The sequence below is a fragment of the Motacilla alba genome, chromosome 5, assembly GCF_015832195.1.
Source record: "Motacilla alba alba isolate MOTALB_02 chromosome 5, Motacilla_alba_V1.0_pri, whole genome shotgun sequence".
NCBI classification, from domain to species: domain Eukaryota; kingdom Metazoa; phylum Chordata; class Aves; order Passeriformes; family Motacillidae; genus Motacilla; species Motacilla alba.
The window spans coordinates 45,333,386-45,355,195 of NC_052020.1; the positions used below are offsets into that span (position 1 = coordinate 45,333,386).

At 39.4% G+C, this 21,810-nt stretch overlaps 1 protein-coding gene across 4 annotated transcripts in view; it reads left to right on the forward strand.

Annotated features, from left to right (window-relative positions):
* Window positions 1-21,810, forward strand: part of KCNK13 (potassium two pore domain channel subfamily K member 13) — a 56,590-nt gene that overhangs the window by 25,163 nt on the left and 9,617 nt on the right. The window contains exon 2 of one of the 4 annotated variants that reach the window (XM_038139049.1): window positions 7,994-8,070. The exons of the other annotated variants lie outside the window; for them this stretch is intronic. Coding sequence (XP_037994977.1) covers window positions 7,994-8,070 — 77 coding nt within the window. The remainder of the gene's footprint in view (window positions 1-7,993; window positions 8,071-21,810) is intronic. 4 annotated transcript variants of the gene reach the window in all.

The window sequence follows — 21,810 nt, forward strand, 5'->3', positions numbered from 1 at the left end:
AATCTTGATGTTATATGATCCTACTTTAAATTCAGTAATACCATGTAACTTTATTTTAACACAAAAGCTATGTCCAACATGTAGCTTTCAGAATATTAAATCTTTTCATATTTTTCTATGTAATGTAAAAGTAATGTAGCTGAAATACTATGTAGCTTATTACTCAACTAGGCTGTTGAAATTATTTGGGGATTTTGTTGTTTTCCCCCAATTTTTGTCAACCTTATGAGATAATATTTATTTTGTTTTCTAGATACTGAGTTATTCGTGCAAAGTTTTAGATCTTTTGTTGACAGCAGATGTCACCAAATATGTCACCAAATTTTCTGTTTTGGTGTCGGACTCACCATTGTGTTTCCCCAGCATAAACAGATTTTTTTTGTAATGGAGTTACAAAGACACAAGAAGGAGATGACAAACTCTATAGCTGGTGTAAAACTTTCCACTGTGAATATCTGTACATGGTGGATGAGAATGCATACAAACACCATAATGCCATATCTATATTCCCTGGGACACCAAACACTCCAGTAGCACTGGAGTGGTGAAGGGAATGTAATTCTAAAAACATGCTTTTGCCTTTTTCATGCCATTTACAGTCTTTTCCAGCTGGTGACAAGGGGCCCCCATGTTGAGCATGTTGCCTTGTACCGTGTAGCAGGCAGAGTGTCTGACAGTCAGTGCCTGGGCCTCTCTTAGAAGTGCAGAAGCACTTAGGTGGTGCTAACCTGGGGAACAGCACACAGGCCTGCGGGCAGCCACTGAAAGTGGCCAACAAACCTGGCCTGGGCTGCAGGGTTAACATGCTGCCTTGTTAGGGAGGCTGGAAATGTGGGAAAGGCCAGGAAGATGTGAGGCCATTGCTGCTGATGGCCTTTCGCAGTACATCCTTTCTGTCCCCGCTGCAGCAGTGCAGGGCAGCTTTACCTGTGGACATGCAGTCACATGGAGAGTAAATTGTCCATGGGAAGTCTATTAGAGGTCAGCCAGTGGGGTCAATTTGTTAGATGCTAGGAATTGAAGTGGTTTTGTTGCTTTTACTATTTTAATATGCTTTCCCGATAAGCACTTCTTTTATACTCCTGGTACATATGTTTAGTCAGGGAATTAGTGCTTTAAGTTGTTAAAAGAGAGTCAAAGTTTTACCACTAGCTGATAGACTTTGCTTCTCCTATGTCTTAGTTTTAAACATCTGCCAAATTAGACAAACGCTTAATTATCTAATATAACTGCAGCGAGAGTCAGTTTAATCACTACAGAATATACATTCCATTTCCATTCCAATGGAATATAATGTTTGAGTTTATGAATTATGAAAATTACAAGCAAATACCAGTGTGAAAGCCACGTGAATAATAATTTCTTTAGCTTCTACAGTTTTCCAAGTGATTCTTTGCCATTGAGTTCAGCCAAGCCAAGATTTTACTCCAATGCAGGGGTTTTTGTACACTTAACCCAATGGAATAGGTTTTTAAGATACCCCATGAGAATTTAAAATTATTAGAAAATATTTTGGGAATTCTGTGCCTCACCTGGTTTGAGAATAAGTAACGTGAGGGCGCTGAAACCTTTGTTATGACAGACTGTCTTTAATATCCTGCTTTATTGCTTGTTGTTTTCCACTTTGTCTTTTTTTCTTCAATAAGACACCTGAAGTATGTTACACAGACCAGGTTTCTCACCCTTGGTCAAGTTTATGCTTTGTCTTTATTGCTTCAAGCTACGTACAAAGAGACAAGATAAAATTTTTAGGAAAAAGTAATGGAAATAATAGGGTATCATGAGATTTGTTTTCTAAGAAAAGTCTAGAGGTTATTCTAATTTATGAAAAAGGGGGCTGTGATCCTTTTGTGCCTGCATGAAAAACAGAAGAGTGATTTTAGATACAGCCAGTCAGTTGGGTTTGTGTCATTTGACCAGCTTAGACTTTCAGAGTTTCTTTCATTTCAGCTGTTGGAGTTATGGCTGAATTTGTCCATCAGCATTGACAGAGATTCATTATTATAGAATTTATGAAGAAGGGGTTCTTTCTCCTGCTGAAAATTTCATTACTTTTCCATGTCAAGAAGTATTGACAGCAAGAATATTGATATAATTCCAAGTAAATGACTATTACTTTTCTTAATCTAAACAGTTTTGTTGCTTTAAACATAATCGCCCATCTTACATAATGTGTTTCCTTTCAGACATTAACAGATTTTGCTTTTTTTATTTGTCATGTTTTCTGAACTTCATGTGATACATAGGGGGAAAAGTGACTCCCCCCATATAGCTCTACATTCTAGGCATCAAACTACATGAGAAGATGCTCTGTGGCAGGTATTTGTCTCCAGCTTCTAAAATAGAAGTCTAAATAACAGAAAAAATGTTAGTTTAATGTTTTACTCTGGCCTTTAATTATCACTCCATCTGATAAACACATTATTGTAGCAGACATGGTGATTATTTAATGGAAATATTTTTAAATTATCACTTTTTTAGTGTTTGCAGCCAAAATATTATGGCATTGTATATTGCTGCTCAGGAATCTGCCCAGATGTAAAAGCAGAACTCGCTTACTTTCTCTAAGTGCAAACTAACTAAAATTTCTCCGAAGAGCCACAGATGGCAATTACTGAAATGCTTTCTTCTTGTTGTTTTTCTCACTTTCAGTAGTCTATGACTGTGTAATTAACAATGAAGAAGAAAAATCAATGCTTGAGTTGATTTTGAATTTGTATTGTAGAGAAAAAAAGTTCTCTGAGAGAACCAGTTATAAGTCTATCAGGATTGGTTTAAACCAGTAAAAAAATAAAGAGAGCAGAAGATCAGACTTCTGTATCACTGAAAGAAAATATCAGATCCATCCATTGAAAGTGCAGAGAAGAATTATCAGTGGGATTGAATGGCCATCCATTGGTGGATTCATTTCTTGAAGTGAAGACCCATGCACTGAAATTTGTCATGGCTTCAAGCCTGCAATTTCTCACCATAGGGTAAACTAAGCAAATATGCAAGTTTTTGAAAGTGCTGACAATATTTTCAGTCATTCATATTTTGGTGAGAAGCTCAACAGGAAGTCTGTCTCTTTGAGCCTCCACCTTCCTGTGCACATTGCACACTTGCTTCTTAGCTGCACATGCCATCAACAACTGCTTTCTAAAAAGCTGAAGTTCATGCTTCCTGTCTTCACTTTTTTCAAGGCATAAGCCACACACCATCTGTGTGTGCACATTCCATTGAAAGGCTCTGATTTTTATCTGTCAAGCTAAACTGAAGCATCCCTTCATAGCAGTCCAATATTGCTTGTTGACACTTAGTGGGATTCATCCTGGAAGGCAGGAGAAAGTTTTGTCAGAAAAAGAGAAATCTTAGAATGTGTGAAAAGAACTCAAAAGTATCCATTGCCCATGAAGGGATGCATAACTTCCTATGAAGAGTAAATGTGGCAATTTCCTGCATCTTGTTACTTTAAATTGGCAAGACCAAGCTTGCATTGATGGAACTGTTCACTTGTTCTACAGTGGGAAGTGTTAGCAATTATTTCTTAATTACTGGTGTCAATATTGCATTTTATCCAGGATGCTAAACACAGCACTTCATCTGTAGATGTGCACGTGCTGTGCATCTGCTTTGAAGTGAAATCTTGTTCTGTTCTGTATTTTGTATAGAGCTGTAATTATCCCTTGCAGTGTTCCAGTTAGTTTACCTGCACATGAATAGTAGGGAGAAGAATCTTAAAATGTGAAGAATGTGAGATTGTTGATTTCTAGCAAATTATGCCTGTATCAAATGTGAGAAGAGAAAAAATAGGAGCAGGAGAGCTGAATGTTGTCTTCAGGTAGAATCACATCTACTTGGAAGCTGTCTCAGGTTTCTGTGAGCTAGCAGACTTTTACTGTGTCTGTATAATGATGATGATGGGAAATGTTTGGAGACCTGAAGAGGTGACAGTTCCTGAGGTGATTTAGTTCAATTTATTGGAGTTTGGCTTGGATAAAATCATCCTTTATTGAAAAATGGCAATGAAATATAAACTGTCAATGACTATTTAACTATAACTTCTTCAGAGAGCTTTATTCTATCCTCTGGGATATAGAAGAATAAAATAAAATATTATATGGTATTATAGACCTCCTTGCAAATTTCAGAATAAGTTCTTGTTAATCTTTGCAGTCAATTTCTTGTCTTAGAAATAAATAAATAAAGCATGAAACTCAAAGCTACACGTGAATAAGGTTTGGCTGAATAAGATCCCAGGAGACTTTTGTCTTACTTGGGTTTAGTTAAAAAGTGAATAATTTTCCATACTTAAAAAAGGTGGATTTAGCTGAACTGCCATCATATAAAGCAGAGGTGGATGGAGTGTAATCTGAACAAGTGTGTCCCAAAGATGACTATTTGTGTAATGTCCTAGTTCCTCCCCCTGCTCCTGAATGACTTGGACTTGTGCCAGTGAAGTGCCTAAGGAAAAATAAAACAGGCAAGCAAGCTAATCTAAGCTTTACCTTGGATCTGGGAAAAGAAAGGAAACAGCAATTGGATGGATTATTAAAATAAGGAAAATCAATTATCTGATTGTCCAGGTGGCCTTTGGGATGGAAGCAGTGGTACTGCACTCCTGGTTCCCCTGCACCAGTATCCACAGGAGAGACCAGGACAGCAGGAAAAGGCAAACTGAAGGACACAGAGGAAAAGCACTGTCACAGGTTTCCAGCAGTAGCATTGCCATACGTACCTGTTACCTTGCTTTCGGGAGCTTTCTGGCTCACTGCTGTAGTCATGGAAATGTTACAAAGCTGAGGCATGGTGGCATACATGAACCTGTCTATCTTACATTCCTAAATACAGTTGCAAAAGAACTGGAGATAAAAGCTTTTAAACTCAGATGTATAATAGCTGTTTCTGCTACTTTTTGTGGTAATGGAAGGACTGAAATTTTTTCTTCAATGAAGGGTTGCATGGGAGGGTAACCTCCTCTTTTCCTGGACAGCTGAACTGTTCAGGTTAAACTGGCTTGTACAAATGCCTGTTTCACACTGTGCAAGAGAAACTAAATTCCTCTGAAAGAACCTCAGTGGGAATTTCCCTGATGGTTACAAAATAAAACTTAAAAAAAAATTTTAAAAGTGCCCTGTTCAATGTGAGGAGGGTAGGGAGGGTAGTAAATTGATATCTGCAAATGTCAGCTTCTTATCTTTCACAAGAGGAGAGAAGACATCAGAGGAAGGTGCAGAGCTGACTGCTTTGCTGGGCCTCCACCTCTCTGTCTGCTCCTCATCTTTAGCACCCTCATTTTAGAAAGGATGAAAACTCACATGTACCTCCAGGAGCAATAAAATAACTTTTAGACTGCTGGCACATTGGCTGTAGTTTTTTGGAATTGCTAAAGACTGCTTGAGGTTTTATCAGCATTTACAACCTGCTCTGATAGCTGTTCCTGCTGGGCTGTTGTCTCTACTCTGCTCCATCCCCCTGGCTTTCTCAGCCTCTGCCTGTGTTCTCCTGTACGCAGTTGCCCATAGCAACACCCATGTGAAAAGGCCCCCAGTGCTGTCATCTCCCCCGGCGGACAGGAGCTCTGTCAGTGCCAGCAGCAGCACTGCCAGAGCTCAGCTCTCTGGGCCTCCCCTGCTCAGCAGGACTGAAGGAAACATGCCTCCAGGAAACAAGAGTTTCCAGGAATGAGAGGACGGCATATCCAGCACCAAAAGCATTTGATGAATCACTTACCTACTAGGAGCTGGTGGAAACACCCTCTCCCTGATGTTCTTCAGAGTCAGTGCTGCACCCATTGTCTCAAGCCCTTCCACACCCAGAACCACCTCTTCTCTTACATCTGCCTGCTTCTTGTGGGATTGTGCCATTAGCTGGATCAAGGCTCAACTAGTTAAAAATACTCTGACAAAAAGTTCATTTTTAAACTGGAAGAGATTAGGTTTAGATTTGGTATGATGAAGAAATTTGTTGCTGTGAGTGTGGTGAGGCACTGGAACAGGTTGCTCAGAGATTGTGGATGGCCCATCCCTGGAAGTGTTCAAGTCCAGGTTGGATGAGGCTCTGAGTAACCCAGTCTAGTGAAAGATGTCCCTGGCCATGGCAGGGGGATTGGAATGAAGTGATCTTTAAGGTCCCTTCCAACCCAAGTCATTCTATGATTTTTAACTTCTCCTTTGCATCAATGTGAGGCTACAGCTGCACTGGCACAAGAAAGCCAATGCCACGGTCAAGTGGGCAAGAGCTGTTTCTGCTGCCATTGCCACTGAGATAAATTCTTATCAAATTTCAGTGTAAATTGAGAAAGCTACGGTTTATTATCAGTGTATCTGGCAAGTTCTGTATTTATGTGGCAATGCTGGCAGAACTGCAGCAACAGGGCTCAAGCAGAACTTGGTATGTGGGATCCACTTAGAGTGAGATCCACTGCAGTTCTACACTCAAATTTGCCATTACCTGAAAGTATAAAGGATTTGGTATAAGGTGCCCAGTGCTGATACAGAGCCAGCATCTCTCAAGTCTGTTCCCAGAGATTCAAATCCCAGTCTTTCAACATTGCTGTTTGGATGTTTGGACTCAGATCTGCACTCTACATCAGGTCATTTATCCTCACTCCAGCTCCTTCTGCATTCTCTTTCTTTTCTTCCTTCATCCCCAATATATTCTTGTTTTTGTGAAACCTTCAATCTGTAGCTTTTGACCCAGAACTGCAACAGCATTTAATGAAGCTGGATGTGGCAAGGTCTCTGGTCAAGAATAGCTGAAGTTGGCAGTTGACTCAGAATAGTGGTGCAGCTCAAAACTGGGCATTGAGGCTTCAAAATCCTCGAGCCTGCCCCCATCAATGGTAAAAATGCCTTCATTTTCTTATTTAGTGTGCATTGCCCTTAATTTATCTTAATAGGAGGGAGTTATATTATTACTGTTCTTACAGCTATTGCTGTTCTCATGGCCAAATACAAATTAGAAAGGAAGTGTGATTGGCAGATCTCTAATAAACATGGTGAAATGGAAGTATATTATAGCATCTCAGAATGAATGTGAACTCCTATTGGTCATGTAGTGCATGGGTTTTAGAGAGACTTGGAAAATACACACCAGGTGTGTAAATCTTGGAAGAGACGCTTATGGAACCAGTAGTGGGAACCTAGATTTTCCTTAGCCAGTGCAGTGGGCAGAAAAGCTTACTCACAAGATACCTTTCTAGTCAAAGCAGTGAACCCATGGTTTAAGGTTTTAAATTTGTTCAGCCTGTCAAATTGTTTGTGTGCCTGACCCAGCTCTCGGGGATCAGTACAGGCAGCACTGCATGCTTTGGCTCATTCTAAAGAGAGCACTACTGCAAAAGTTGTGTAAAATGGGGAATGCAGGAGTTTTAAAATTATGCATTCACATTTTACAAGCCGAAGCAGTAAAGCATATTTCATTTTTGGAGACATCTATGCTCTACCAGTTGGTACCATTGTGTTGAGGAAGACCTGATCCTTGAGCAGACTGTGTTGGCATGTGCTTACTCACATAGCACTGGAATAAAGATGTCATTTTCTCACACCTGCTCACGGCAGTAAGTTGTGACTATGCTGAATTACCTACCCTCACACTGATGAGTTTAAAAACAATCACTTCAGCCTGTTTAAAATAAAATTAATTGGGGGATACCATAATAAAACCTCAGAATTTACTGAGTAGAACAAATAAAGCAATATTAAATTGTACTAAAAGAAGCATAACTGTACAGTCTCCTTAAAAGGGTACTTTTTATGGTGATATATAAAAGGTGGCAGTTTGGGGTATTTTAAAGTTACATTTTCTAATCTACCAAAAATAATATACTGTAAGCATTGATGTTTTCAGTAAACCTGAGTTGAACAACATCCCTGAAAAAAATAATTCCATGTGCTGAATGGGTTGCAAAACAAACAGTGTCTTTGCCTGAATCATCAGAGATCTCCTCAGATGCAATAGTTCCAAGGTAAAAATGGCAAAGTCTTAAACTGAAATTGTGAATGTTTTGTAGAAAGACAAGAGTGGAAGAACTGCACATCCTCTTCCCCACAAGCTCCAAGGCCTCAGCTGTGGCAAGACATGTAGGAGGTAATCTACAGAGCACTCTGTGTTTTCATAATTGAGTTGTGAATAAAACTGAAATACATATAGTCATTATTATTTTGTGTTGAAGAGAAATATGTACCCTAATAATGTAGGGAGAAAATTTGCCATTCAAACTATATATTTTTAGCCACAGAATCTTGTTCTCAAATTTAAATTGGCATGCAGTAAAGTAAATCTGGTTTGCTAATATCCCTTAATAATTTTATGAGGACAGATTGGTTCTCACATCAAAACTTGTTTGGGAGGAGGTACCCAAAATTCAATCATGTGCATGATGTCAGTTAGCCCAGCCTCCCTCATGTCTTTGGTTTTTATTGTGTCAGTAAGTATGTCATGTTAAATCTCTATGAAATGCTGGAAGCTCATTAATGAGATGTTTCTAAGAAGTTTTGTAGTAGTTATTTTCTAATACACATGCTTTATTAAGTAATGAAGCAAGGTAAAAAGGGTTTTCTAAGCTTGAATTTTTGCTAAGGAACACAACAGAAATATGGCATCTAACCCAAAATGAAAGGAGAAAGTGGGAGTGAGGAAGGACAGAATGTGCAGCAGAGCTGGAATAACATACAAATCCTGACAGAGCAAGTAGGGAAGCGAGGTTCCTATAACAACTAAAAAAATTCCCAGCAAAGCCAGATCAATGGTCCCCTTAGTCCCCCAGCTATTCCAATAGCAGTAGGAGGTGATGCCATTTGGGGATGCAAGCCTGGTCACAGTCATCAGTCTATTCCCCTGGTATGCCCTCAGCATGCGCAGTCATTGGATGTGGATGTTTGAAGGTATCTTCTCTGCTTGTGGACCCTCTGTCCAGCAGCAGGTCTTTTTCAAGACAAGTTTACTAGACACGGAAATGGAAATTAATATGACTTCCAAGAAGCTCATCTGCTCAGTGAAGATCTAACCAAACACAATAATATATGGGCTGCACCCCTACCAGGATTTGGGAAGGAGGTGAAAGAAGGTATTGCTAGACCTTCTGCACTGCCAAATTCTGTGTGGGGTATGTGGTAATGACTCACAGATGGTCAAGCAGCTGGACCAGTTCCTGAGGTACTTCTTGAATCTGGGTGTCAGGGTTTTTGTGAGTTCTGTTTTCAGTAGAAGGTCTGCTAAGACATCTTCAGCTTTAAACATGTTGTCAGTTGTGAGTCTTGTAAATGGATGTTGAAAAGGTCCTGATATTGAAAACTGCAGATCAGAGGATAGAAGGAAGAGAACATGAATTGGCTATAACATGCACACGAAACTGCTGCCATTGCTAGCCAAAGGCTGTTCAAGTATATTCAGATCTTCTGTCTGGTGACACCTTATCATCGATGTTATATGGGCAATAATAGATCTTACACAAAACAAAACTTTTTTGGGGTGGCAGGGCATCTTAATATCCTCATCTGTCAGTGCACATTCACTCAGATGGATGGGGTTTAATTTGCTATTCACTCCTGAAAACATCTTCATTCCTCTTTCCCTGAACTATGCATGCTCTACCAGAATAGCCATTAAATGTTCAAACAAGGATGGATTTTATGTTTGATTTTGCATTAGATACTTTAAATGCTTTTTAATAATGGACAACATTGGATGTTTTGTTTCTTAACCAGAAGGATGTATCATTTCATACGATCACTGAATGATTTAGGTTGGAAAGTATCTTAAAGTGGCATCTTAAAAGTTCACCTAGTTCCAATCCCCCTGCCATGGGCAAGAACAGTTTTCACTAGACCAGGTTGCTCAAAGCCCCATCCAGTCTGGCCCTGAATATTCCAGGAATGGGGAGTCCACGACTTCTCTGGGTAACCTGTCCAGTTATAATAACACATTTTTTCCTAATATATAGTATAAACCTCCTCTCCTTCAGTTTGAGGCCTTTCCTCCATGTCCTGTCCCTGTATTCCATTTTGAAAAGTCCCTCTCCAGCTTTCTTGTAGGCCCCCTTTACATACTGGGAGGTGCTGTAAGGTCTCCCCAGAACCTTTTCTTCTCCAGGCTGAGCCACCCCAATCTCTCATCCTGTCTTCACCAAAGAGGTGCTCCAGCCCAGTGATCAACTTAATGGCTCTTCTCTGGGCTCATTCCATCAGGTCCATGTCTTTCTCGTATGGGGACCACAGAGCTGGACACAGCATTCCAGGTGGGGTCTCACAAGAGCAGAGAGGCAAAAGCACCTCCCTCAACATGCTGGTTATGCATCTTTTGATGCAGCTTGGGATCTAGTTGCCTTTCTGGACTGCAAGCACACATCACCGAGTCATGTTGAGGTTTTCATCCACAAACACCACCAGGGTTAGTCTCCATCCATTCTCTGCCCAGGCTGTATCTGTGCTTGGGATCCTCCTGACATGTGCACTTCCTTGCACTGGGCCTTGTTGAACTTCACGAAGTTTACACAGATCCACCTCTCAAGTGGTCACTTGAATTACCTAAAGCTCGTCATTCCAGTTCTTCTGTTAGGAGAACTATTTGCAATGCATTTTGAAAAAGATAAATCATAAAGCCATAAACATATCACGATTATATAAAAACACATTTTAGCAAGCCCAGACAAACACCTGGTAAAGAATGTCACTGTCATGTTTGTAAGCAAAACATTACTCTTGGGACTGCAAAACAGCTGGTGGCTAGTTTTATGTTTTTGCTAGTTTTTCTTTAACCGTTTTTTAGAAAACATTCATTGTGACACTTGAAAAGCAAAATTTTATTCAAAGTCAAACTTTAAAATCACATAGTTAAATATATATATATACACACACACACTTATAGATACACTGAGCAAAAAGTACTTCAGCCAATTTTCATTTCACAGGAAGCCAGAAAGGAAAGGACAGTGGTGGGTTTTGTCAAATCCAGTATCTGTGATACAGACTTCTGTGTATTCCCAAAGGTCCTGGAAGGTACAATACAGCACACAGTAAAATATGGCATCACCAGTCAACCATAGGTTTCATTAAAGAATCAGCACCCCAGGAGCTCTAATAGCCTTGATGAAGCAGAGTACTTTGGAATAATTGCTAGCCAAATTTTTAATCCTTTGTTATTTCACAAAATAATTTTGTACTGGACCAGCTAATTTGGTCATTCAACATTCTTATGTTAATAGATGCTTAAGTCATGTTATACTCCTGACAACAGTCTGGTGTGGTTTTGGTTTTAGGGTTTTTTCCTATCTTTTGCAGTTGTGGGAGTTTGGCAGCTGTGGTCTGCCTGTGCTGCTGAAGCAGGGTTAATTTTTCTCTGTCTACATCATTCTTCATCATATGTGTTGAGAATTTTTTGAAAACTTCACATAAAAGTATAATCTTTTCCTCTTCATTTAAAACTAATTTGGAGAATATGACTTATTTCTCTACCTGTTAGGAAAGTTGCTGTGAGTTTGAAAACATTAATTTCTTCAGCTCCTGGCTGGGTGATTTTTTTCTGTATAGTTCAGAACCCTTTCTTTCACAGCCTTTCTGTCTCTTCAAGTACTTCCCTAACAAGTTTTTATTTTAGAAGAGAATCCTTTGTGGCACAGGGTTTTGTACCTATTTTTCAGCATGTAGGTTATATGCTGTATCAAAGCGGTATTGCCTTTTCATGTGTGGCAAACTGTTTTGGACTTAGCTTCCAGGAAGCCATTGTAGAGAGACAAAAGACAGCACAGAATCCTTCTAGTGCAGAAAGGACTTGATAAATGGCCTCAAAACTTTCAGATTTCTTTTCACGCAGTTAACCACTGGACACTTAGAGTCCTAAGAAATCCTATCATTTAATTATGTGCTTCTTTTCCAAAGCAAAAGATGCTGTTCAGCTGGGGAATAAGTATTGTGAGCTATGAGGTTAGAAGCCTTTAAACTTATTACTAGTACAAGTGGCATCTTCAAAACATCTAGAAAGAGCCAGGACTTTGTCATTTTTTCAAGAGTTTTAAAATTTACAAGTAGATTGTGTTTGGAGTAAACTTTTTCTTCCTCTGGAAGAATACTCAGTGAATTAAACAGGCAATACAACTGTGGTTTTGGATAAACATATTTAGTAAAAGCTTTCTCAGCTTCACTATTTTCATAGGCAGAGTGTGAAAAACAATTTAATTAAATTTTGTTATTTGACTGATCAGCATCAACAGTATCAAATAAACCACTCCACATCTGTGAAAAGCATATTTACAAAACTGAATGTTGTACATAAGCTGCCAGGCACTGAACCTTCCTGCTTCCAGGTTTAACAGCTTCTCAAAGACTGGGACAGCTATCTTCCAAAATAATCTGAAATCTCTAGGATAATTCTTATGATAAATTTCTCTTTGTGCATTTTAAAATGTGTTTCCTTCTTTAAACACTAATGTTTGAAAAGATGGGCCTTTCTGAAGTCCCTGTTCCTTTGCAGGAAGGCCAGGACATGGCTTCAGGCTTCAAGAAAATGAGCACCACACTATGTTGCACTCCAGAGTGCATGTAACCTCTTAGAAGTTCATACAGGCATTTCACCCAAAAAGTTTTTACTCTTATGTTTTTCAGCCTTATCATTTCCATTCAGGGAATGTCATCAGAGAAGAGCTCACTTTCCCTGGAGGCTCTCAAATATTTTGTTAGAAATAGTAGCTGCAGATACCTCTGGGCAGAGAGGAGAGCTTCTCTAGAATGGCTTGCACTTCCAATAGCAGTGCAGTGATGGCTCACAAAACAAAAGCTGTTAATTCAGTTAACCCACTTGCAGAGAAAAATCTCATAAAGCAGAGAGAAAATATAGAAAGATTTCTTGAAATAATTTAAATAAAGATGTCAAAATCTATTATGGGCCATTTAAGCTTTAATCAAAAGTGTTTCAGAAACAGTTTCACAATTTTACTTCTGAAAGGATTCACTGCAGTTTTATCTTTGCATATATGAACATTTCTTTTTCCAGACATCATTAAGGTATGATTTTTATTTCCGCAAATCTATAAATATCTGACTGGAAAGCCAAATATCCCTGTTAACCTCTAGACAAATTCCCATCTGACTGGGCACCTACCATGCAAGGGAGGCCCTGCTGAGCAAGGGGGCTGGACTGGCCACTCTCCAGAGGTCCCTTCCTACCTTAGCCACTGTCTGATTTTGGGATGCCCACCGTACATCATTTGTTCAGTTATATCAGAAAATGCCTAGCTCTGTAGCTTTTAACTACTCCTTAACATCTTGCTATAATCTTGGAATCTCATTCAGTTCTCCCCGCCTCTGCATGCCTGTCTTGTCCTTGTTTAACTGTTTGCGTGGGTAAGGCAAATGCTGAGACTTTGAATGTGCGCAGAGAGCAGGAGTGATCATCACCCAGACAGGTGAGAAGAGATTCAGCCCTTGAAATAGGTATTGTGTTGTGGGTGTTTTTCCATTTGCAATGGCACAACACTTAGACAGCAAGCCAAAGTTACTGTGGAGGATTTGGAGTAGCAGAGTGTTGAACCTCCCTGTCATATTTTACAAATGGCCTCCCTGTTTTACATAAATGTTTGGACCTCTTAAAATCATGTGAGTAGGCTTGATCACTGAATTTATGCTTGTCTTACAGACATTTGCCTTTAGAGCTGTCACTAAAAGAGCATCTCTGGCCTCACAGGAAGAGACATATGCATTAGATTTAGGCCAGGACTCAGCAAGTCCTTTTGCATTTTCAAAAAGACAGATGTTTCAAAAACAAAGGTGCACACCTTGCTGTTGTGTGGATAGAAGCCAGCACAAGATTTCAGCAATGACTTACTCTTTTCACTGATCCAAAATTCACTGTGCTTTCTACCATTGTCACATCTCTTTGATTTTTTTTTTTTTTTGCCTTCATTATGGTATCCTAAGTTTGTCCTGACATTTTTGCACCTGGTGCCAAAAATGCTTTTTTTTGGTAGGTGATATAGTCTTTGGAGAAGCCCAGCATTATTCAGGTTGAGCAACCGGGTCTGGCAGAAGGTGTCCCTGGCCATTAGAGGGGGACTGGATGAGATGATCTTAGAAGGCCCCTTCCAACCCAGACTGTTCTGTAATTCTATGATTGCTTGAAAAACTCAGACTTTTTCCCCAAGTGTCCATCCATCAGCGCCTCCCACCCCAGAATAAATGTTTGCTTTCAAAATGTAAAAAAAAAAGGAGAAATAGCCTTTGTCCCCTTCATAATTCCTGGCTTTTGAGACACAGATTAATGTATAAGAAATTCAGAATTAATAAAACCACAGTCAAAGTTTATCATCATATGCTCATCACAACCACTCTCAGATTTGTCATTTCTCCGTAACCAGTTGTCCAGCGATGAATATTCACTGAAATGTCTGATAATGTTGTCTGTCATCGTCTGTCAGTTTTTAAAATTTTAATTACAGTGTTAATATCTGCTTCTGCTTTTATATGGAATATTTCAAAATCCTTATTGCACACAATACCAACAGCCTTTTCTATATGGTGTGACCTCATGGGCTTTGCTTCATATCTGTAGTCCCTGCAGCACCTGCTTGAGTACTATGATTTTTTTTTCCTCTATTCCTAGTTTTTGGGACTTTCTGTCAGTCTCCAAGAAGCTAAAGTCGTATCTGTACTGTTTTTTATGCCATGGTATTTTGATCTATCTTTTAGTTTGATGTATCCAAGCATCAGGCCAAACTAATTTTCTGGATGAGGTTTTTATTTCCTGGGAAGTAGTGATGCTGAGGCCCTTGACACATGGTGGTTCTGGTAGCAAGGCTACCAAACTTCCTCTCTGACATCCAGATAAGGCTTGAAATTGGTTAGGAAAATGTAATCTCACACAAACACACCTGCACATATAATGTTTCTTCAACTTATCAAAAATAAGTTCTCATCTGTGTCCAACTTCCTTACAGTCTGTAATATTGCAGATTTCTTTTTCTTCACTTTTCCTTTTTGAGCTTAATACTCACAGCTGAGATATTTTTGCTTCAGTTGAATCACAAGTGACATTGTTGTTTAAAATTGTTGGTATATAAAGCCAGGGAAGAGCTTTAATTTTACAAAATCCCCTCCACTTAGATGTCCCTAACAGTATGTCCCCAAGCTCAGGTTACCAAGAGGATTCAAGCAGGCACCACTTGTTTTTGTCCCCTGAGGGGGCCAAAAAGCCTGCCTTATTTTGCATAGTTTTACCCCTAAAGAGAGAATAAATGCTGAAACTTTATTCCAGAGAAAAGCTGTATATGTCAGCAATAAAGTAACAATAAGCAATTTTAAAATAACCTTTGAAAATTCTTGAAGTACAGGCAGCTTTGTATGATTTAAAAAGGAAAATTTTAGAGTAGATGAAGTTATAGTTTAATGAGTACACAGTATTATGTTCCTCTTCCATGATAGTTGGGGGTTATTATGTTTACACAGACTGAATGACTGCAAATAAACCATTGAAACAGTGTTAATTAGATTCATGATTCAGATAAACTATTATCCTGCCAAGATGAATTATGGTTTGAAGTTACTGCTATTTGTTAGTAAGGTAGACTATTCAACAGAAATGTTTCTATTCAACAAAAAAGAAGGTTTCTATATATGTATATATATCTGACTCAGATGTAATTTTGTATATTTTTCAGCTATGAACCTTGTCCACAGAACTACCACTCATCAGTGTTACTGTACCTATACCAAGGCAGACGCTGTTAAGCACATTTGAGCACAGGATTTCAGGTTGTCTTGGAGCCAGGCACATGCAGGCACAAGTGCCTTTTCATACAACATACTAAAATGAAATTATGATTGAATATTAAATACAAAAAATTTACTTAATATTCAAGGTATACTATTTAATTAGATAAATGTTTATATGTTTTAAAGCTAAATAAAAGCCTTTAAATGACTGTTCAACAGTTATGAAGTTTGAAAATAGTAATAAGGCTTTTCAAAACTGAACTTTGTTCTATCCCTATAGTAACCCAAAAACTGTACAGAGGTACAAATCTATCTAGGGATGATGGAAAGGCACTAGACCTAGCACCTCCAGCATCAAAAACTATGTAAAAATTATAAACAGAAACCTGAAGGTAGGCATAAAATGTTTATACATTGAATTTATGATCACACAGCAGCTGTAATAAGGCTGTGAACATTTCTTATAGAAGACCTTATGTGAACTTTAAATAAAATATAACCTTAACTATATAAAACAGAATGGCAAGGTTTCCATAAATTATCTTATGTGAAAATCTTGTAATAATGAAAATTACAGTCATGTATTTTTTAAGGACTGCACAGACATGAAAACAGAGTTGTCAACAGGCCCCTCAAGATGTCTATTGAAACTGATTTTTTGATGACATTGTTCATTTGATGTTGTCCCTTTAGCATTCCTTCTGCTTTTAGATTTCTAGATTTCATTTTCTTTAGATGTCTTTTAGATTTCTTAACGTTGGAAGCTTTTCTTAAGGTAGGTTTCTCTTCGAGGCAGAACATGCAGTTTCCGTATGTGAGATGAGAGAAGAGCAGTAACAGGCATCCAGCTCTCCAGATAGGGTTTAACAATGACTCTCTGAGCTGAACTTTGCTGTGTTGAATAGAGACATTGCCTCACACACTAACACAAAACCAGTTTTTCTTATGCCTTCCAGAACAAATCAGTGAAAGCCCAAGGTTTTGCTATTTCTAACCTTGAAGTCCCATTCACACACTTGGTGTGACACCAACCTGCATCTGTGTCACAGGGTTGGGTTTACAGAAGCCTTTTCTCAGAGGGCGAGGAATGTTATGCCCAACCTCTTACACAAGGCTCCTGCCCCAGTGATGGCACAGACCAAGCACGGCATCCATGCAGTCCTCAAATCATTATCTCCAGCCAGCCCTTCAGCCTCACTGAAACAGTGTCCAGAGTCTGTCAGCCCTCTGTGATGAGTCTCCAAACAAGATAGAGAGGGAAAAAGATCTCATATATGTATTGTTTCATCAAGACACCATTAGTTCCAGCATCAGTTCTTGTCCTTTTGGAATGGACTGAACCCTGCCAGGAGGTCTGCTGGAGGTTGCATCCCCCTCATCCTGCCTGTGCATGACATAGCAGGTGCACCCTGACACAGATGGAAGCAGCTGCAGCAGCACGCAGGGCAGGTCCCAGGTCTCCAAGCAGCTGAGCACTCATCAGAGCAGTCTGCAGTTATGACTCAGCTCAAATAGCCCTGGAGACATTTCCAGGTTTTACAGCTCTGGAGTGCTGGAAATGCTGGGCAGAAGGTGCAGACAAATCTGGAAACAGAAGAGCATGGAGCACAAAGGAATGCTGTCACAGCCATGTATCCCTGCCTCCCTGGGCAGGATGAGTCTTCCCCCACCACTTAGCCATCTGCACAAGAAAACAGCATTGACAATTAAATAAATTATACCATGATACCACACCCCAGACTGTCTTGATAAAATATTCTTTTGTCAAATAATTGTTGCATTAAAGGAAAGTTTTATGGCTAGCTCATTCTCCCTTCCTCATAAGAGGCAAAATCAAGATGTTGGAATTAATGTTTAGGACAACATGCATGGATGTACGTCTCACCAGCCAGCTGCACAGTTCAGATGCTGATCTTCCAGTGATGGGAAATCAGAGGCGCCTGCATGCATGTGTGTGTGTGTGGGCTTTTCTGCATAGACTTAGCAAAATCAACAACACTAAAGATATTTTTTCATATCAGAAATTGGACCCAAGTGCAGGTTTGTTACCATCAGGTAGCTGTGACAGCACCCTGCCTGCTTCTATCAATGTGTCCTCTCATACAGTGGAAGTCTTCACATAAATGAGCCTTTTTCTTCTCTTTCTGGAAAGAAGGACTTTGTGTCCTCCTTCCTTTCTGGAACAGGACACTTTTGCAAACTTGCTGACATAGCAGTGTCATGAGGGCAGCAATGTGACAAGATTTGAGTGTCCTTTAGCTGTTCCTATGGGAGTCTTTACAGGTGAGAATTACTCCAGCAGAAGTAGTTTTGTTAGGAGTACTTATCCTACTCAGATAAGCACCAGAGGAGGTTATCATGGCAGAAGTTAATTTTGCCAAAGTACTGATGTCTGCACTCTTGGAACAGTGCAAAGTACAGGACATTTTCTTTGAAGTACAGCTTCTGTTAGAGTTATTTCTTCTGTCTCTTTTAGAAGCACAAAACATCCTTATATAGATAGTTCAGTACACAATGTGTCTGAAAAAAGAGGGTCAGCATCTTTGCAGGTATCTAAGTCTTCCTGTATTTCTCTTTACTAATTACTATTTTCTTGATTTTTTTTTCACTTCAGTTGAAACTCTTTGTCCTATTTAGTTTGGTTCACACCTATCATGAACCTCAATTATTATCCATTGTCTATTTCACTGGAAATTTATCATTTCCCCAATGAGTGTCTAAACTGAACTGACAGAGAAAAAGAAATAAATATAAACTACATTAGGAGTGGAGACACAACATCACAAAGAGCTCTCATTGTAGGCTAAACTGGAATCAGTTTTGTGTTGATATTTGTATTTCCAACATCACAATGACTCATTGTTGCCCCCTCTTTCTACCCACTTCCTCTTTGTGGGAAGGGCAGGAGCAGTGAACTGCACACATTCAGAAAAGAAATGAGACCTGTCAGAAAAGAGAGATATTTTTCAGAACAATAGAAAGACCCGATTGCATGATCTAAAATTAACTGTGAAATCTCTATGACTGTCCCAGTGTCCCTACACACACGCTATATGGGGTGCCCCGGGCTGCATTCATGAGGGATTAGGACTGATGAACTATTTCTCATACTTTTTCATGGTACCGGTTGCACCAGAAAATGAAGTTTTAATTAATGTAACCTGTGAATATCAGGACATCCAGAATTAAAACACAAAATGCCAAACCCTGTGTCACCAGGCAGAGGGAGATGAGTGTGGGTAATGACCCACGAGAAACACTTACAGTAGCTGGTAGCACTGGAGAAGATTGCAACAGAAAATATGAAATTACCTAATATTGTCCTGGAATAGGCAGCTGATGCCTATTTCCTCTTGTTTGATTTCAATATAATCTTTTTACTGTTTGATTGAGATTAATACTTGCTTGATGTTGTTCACTGTTTGCTGTTGGAGGATTCTGCTTTAGGAGAATTTCCTGTTGGACCTTCTTATCAAACTGGCTATTGATAAGAAAGACAGCTGCTCACTTTTCTCCATTTATGCCCAGTACATATTTCAAGAAACAATGAAGTGTGATTATATTATACTGTTGATGTGATTTCCCTTTTAGTTGTTTTTTTTTTTTTAATATAAGTGTATACTTTTGGAATATCCACACAATATAACCTGAACACACAGGTGAATTTTAGAGTCCTTTGCAGTACCAGACTTCATAATAGAAATTTTGTTGCCAAAGCAAAATTTAAAGATTTGTTTTCCATAGGAGGTGTGCAGTGTTTAGAAAAATTTTGCTGACTCTACTTGGAGTTAAATTTCCTCCAGCTTCTGTTAAAGTAGACATGCTACAGAGAAATTCAGAATTAATATGAATATCCACCAAAAAACCCCAGAATTCTTGCTTAAGCAAAAGGTAAAAAAAACAAACAACAATATTTGGAGAAAAATTGAAGCATAAGGAATGTACTTGGTCAGTTCAGCTGAATATTAAGAAAGATCACACTAATTTATAGAAGTCAATGGATCATCGGACAGAGGCAAATCAGTATTATACTGATTTCAAAATAGGATCCTTAAATTTTTACTAAGAATGCTGCCCTCATTGCTGGGCTGGTAAAGTTAGGATTTGTCATGCATTTCGATCAGTAGTGATTATCTAATGCCATATATGCAGACCTGTCTAACAAATTGATGGGAACGCTTTTTAGTACCTTAAAAACATTTTATTTTCCCAACTCAGAATGATCTGATTTCCACTGATTTTCCACTTGATTAACTATAATCTCAATTGCTACTTGAAACTGTGCTTTCGAGAAATGTCACCCAGCTTGTAAGATAAAATTCACTAAACTTAATCAGCATTCTCTCATACCATAAAAAGACCAGCATTTTTTTCTGCAGCTGTGCCTTTTTTTTTTCTTCATCACAAGAAGCAATTTTGTACTTTCAAATGGTCTCCAAGTATCAGCCACTGCTTTTATTTCCTCTTTTATATGATTTCATAATTTCATTTTGCATTTGCTTCCCAATCTGCAATGTAACTTCTTGCTCTTTTGCTGTTGTGCTCTATGGGTCACACTGGTGCTCTAATTGCTCACTAAGTCATTTATTCATAATTCACCATGATTCCCTGGAATGCCTATTGAATGCCTTTGGAAAGCCTTTGCTAGTGGGTCACAGGACAAACCCAGCAACAAAATCCAGTCAGCTAAAGAAACAACCTGAGGAGCTCAGTCTCTGGCCATGATGCCAGAGGCAGGATCCTGAGAGGGATCAGTGGGAAGCAGCCCAAAGGCATAAACTTCCTCTGGGAGTGAGAGCCTTTCTCTTTCCAGGGCATTTGTTTTATGCTGTAGGAGATGCCTGCCAATCCCAAAATGCTGTTTACCCTGTGCCAGGGACTCCCCGCCTTTTCCTCTCTGCCCAGCCTACAGCTGCTTCCCTTCTTCAAGGAACAGGCTGGGGCAGGGATGTGGCAGCCCCTCACTTCCCTCCCCACAGCTTCTTTGGGCAGATCTCACCAGCTGCTGAGATTCCTCTTGTCCATTGTTTTTTTTGTGTCTGTCCACAGGGTGGAGGTCGTGACTTGCATATAAGCCAGCCTTCACCAAAAATAAGCATTAAAACTACAATGATAGAGGGACCAAGTAATGGAACAGAAAGGGAGGGTGGAAAACAAGAGGAAATATTTGTGTGCCAAGGGCAGCAACAGGAGAAAGTTCTTGTTGTGAAGAACGTTTTGTCTGTGGTTTGTCACTTGTCATGTTTTCCACACCACAGAGCTGCAGTCCAGCTCTCCCTAGCACAGAAATTTAATGAGGAGGCTGGAGCATCCTGTAGGACCACTTGATGTTTGATTGTGGATGCAGGCAGAAGCACAGTGCAGACCCTGGAGAGCCCAGGCTTGGAGCTGTTGTCAGTGGGACTCGAGCTGGAGGGGTGAGAGTGAGGGCTGACACTTCACAGTGTGAGGCAAGGCCAGTGTTAGAGAGGAATCTGTGCTGGCAGCAGGTTGCCAGTGAAGGGAAGAGAGGTGCAGTTTGGCACTGTTGGAAACATGGTCTTTTCACATTGCTCTTTTCTTGTCTTTGAAGTACAAGTGTATCATACTGACTATATTTTCCTTTGTTTCTTAGGGCCTAATGTGTTTATTTCATAATTGGCATCTCATAGTTACAAAGAGAAAGAAAAAAATCCTCTGATTTTCCTATCCTGTCAACAGAAATGTTTTTGCTTAGTTGGTGAGTTATGTAGTCCTTTAATAATCCTAATAAAACATGAGCAAAGATTTGTCATGAGTGTTACTCCAATTTGCTCAGTGATGTTCTTGACATCTTTTTATTCTTTAGTAATATCTTTTAAAGCAAGATTGTCTTACCAATAGCTTTAAATGAAACAAAATTACTATTTTCAGGCTTTAGGATGGGAAATATTTGAGAATAGACTGAAGCACACCTCTAGCTTGAAAAATCCCATTACAGAGAATCAGACCAGAGGAGACTTTTCGTAAGATCCACATGCAGACTTGAGCTGTGGACTGGGACACAGAGAAATAGAAAAACTTCGGCAATGCTGATTTCAAAAGGAGTTGAAAATGAGTGTCAGACAGCCAAGTCAGATGCAGGGCATCTTTAACTCCTACTGGGATG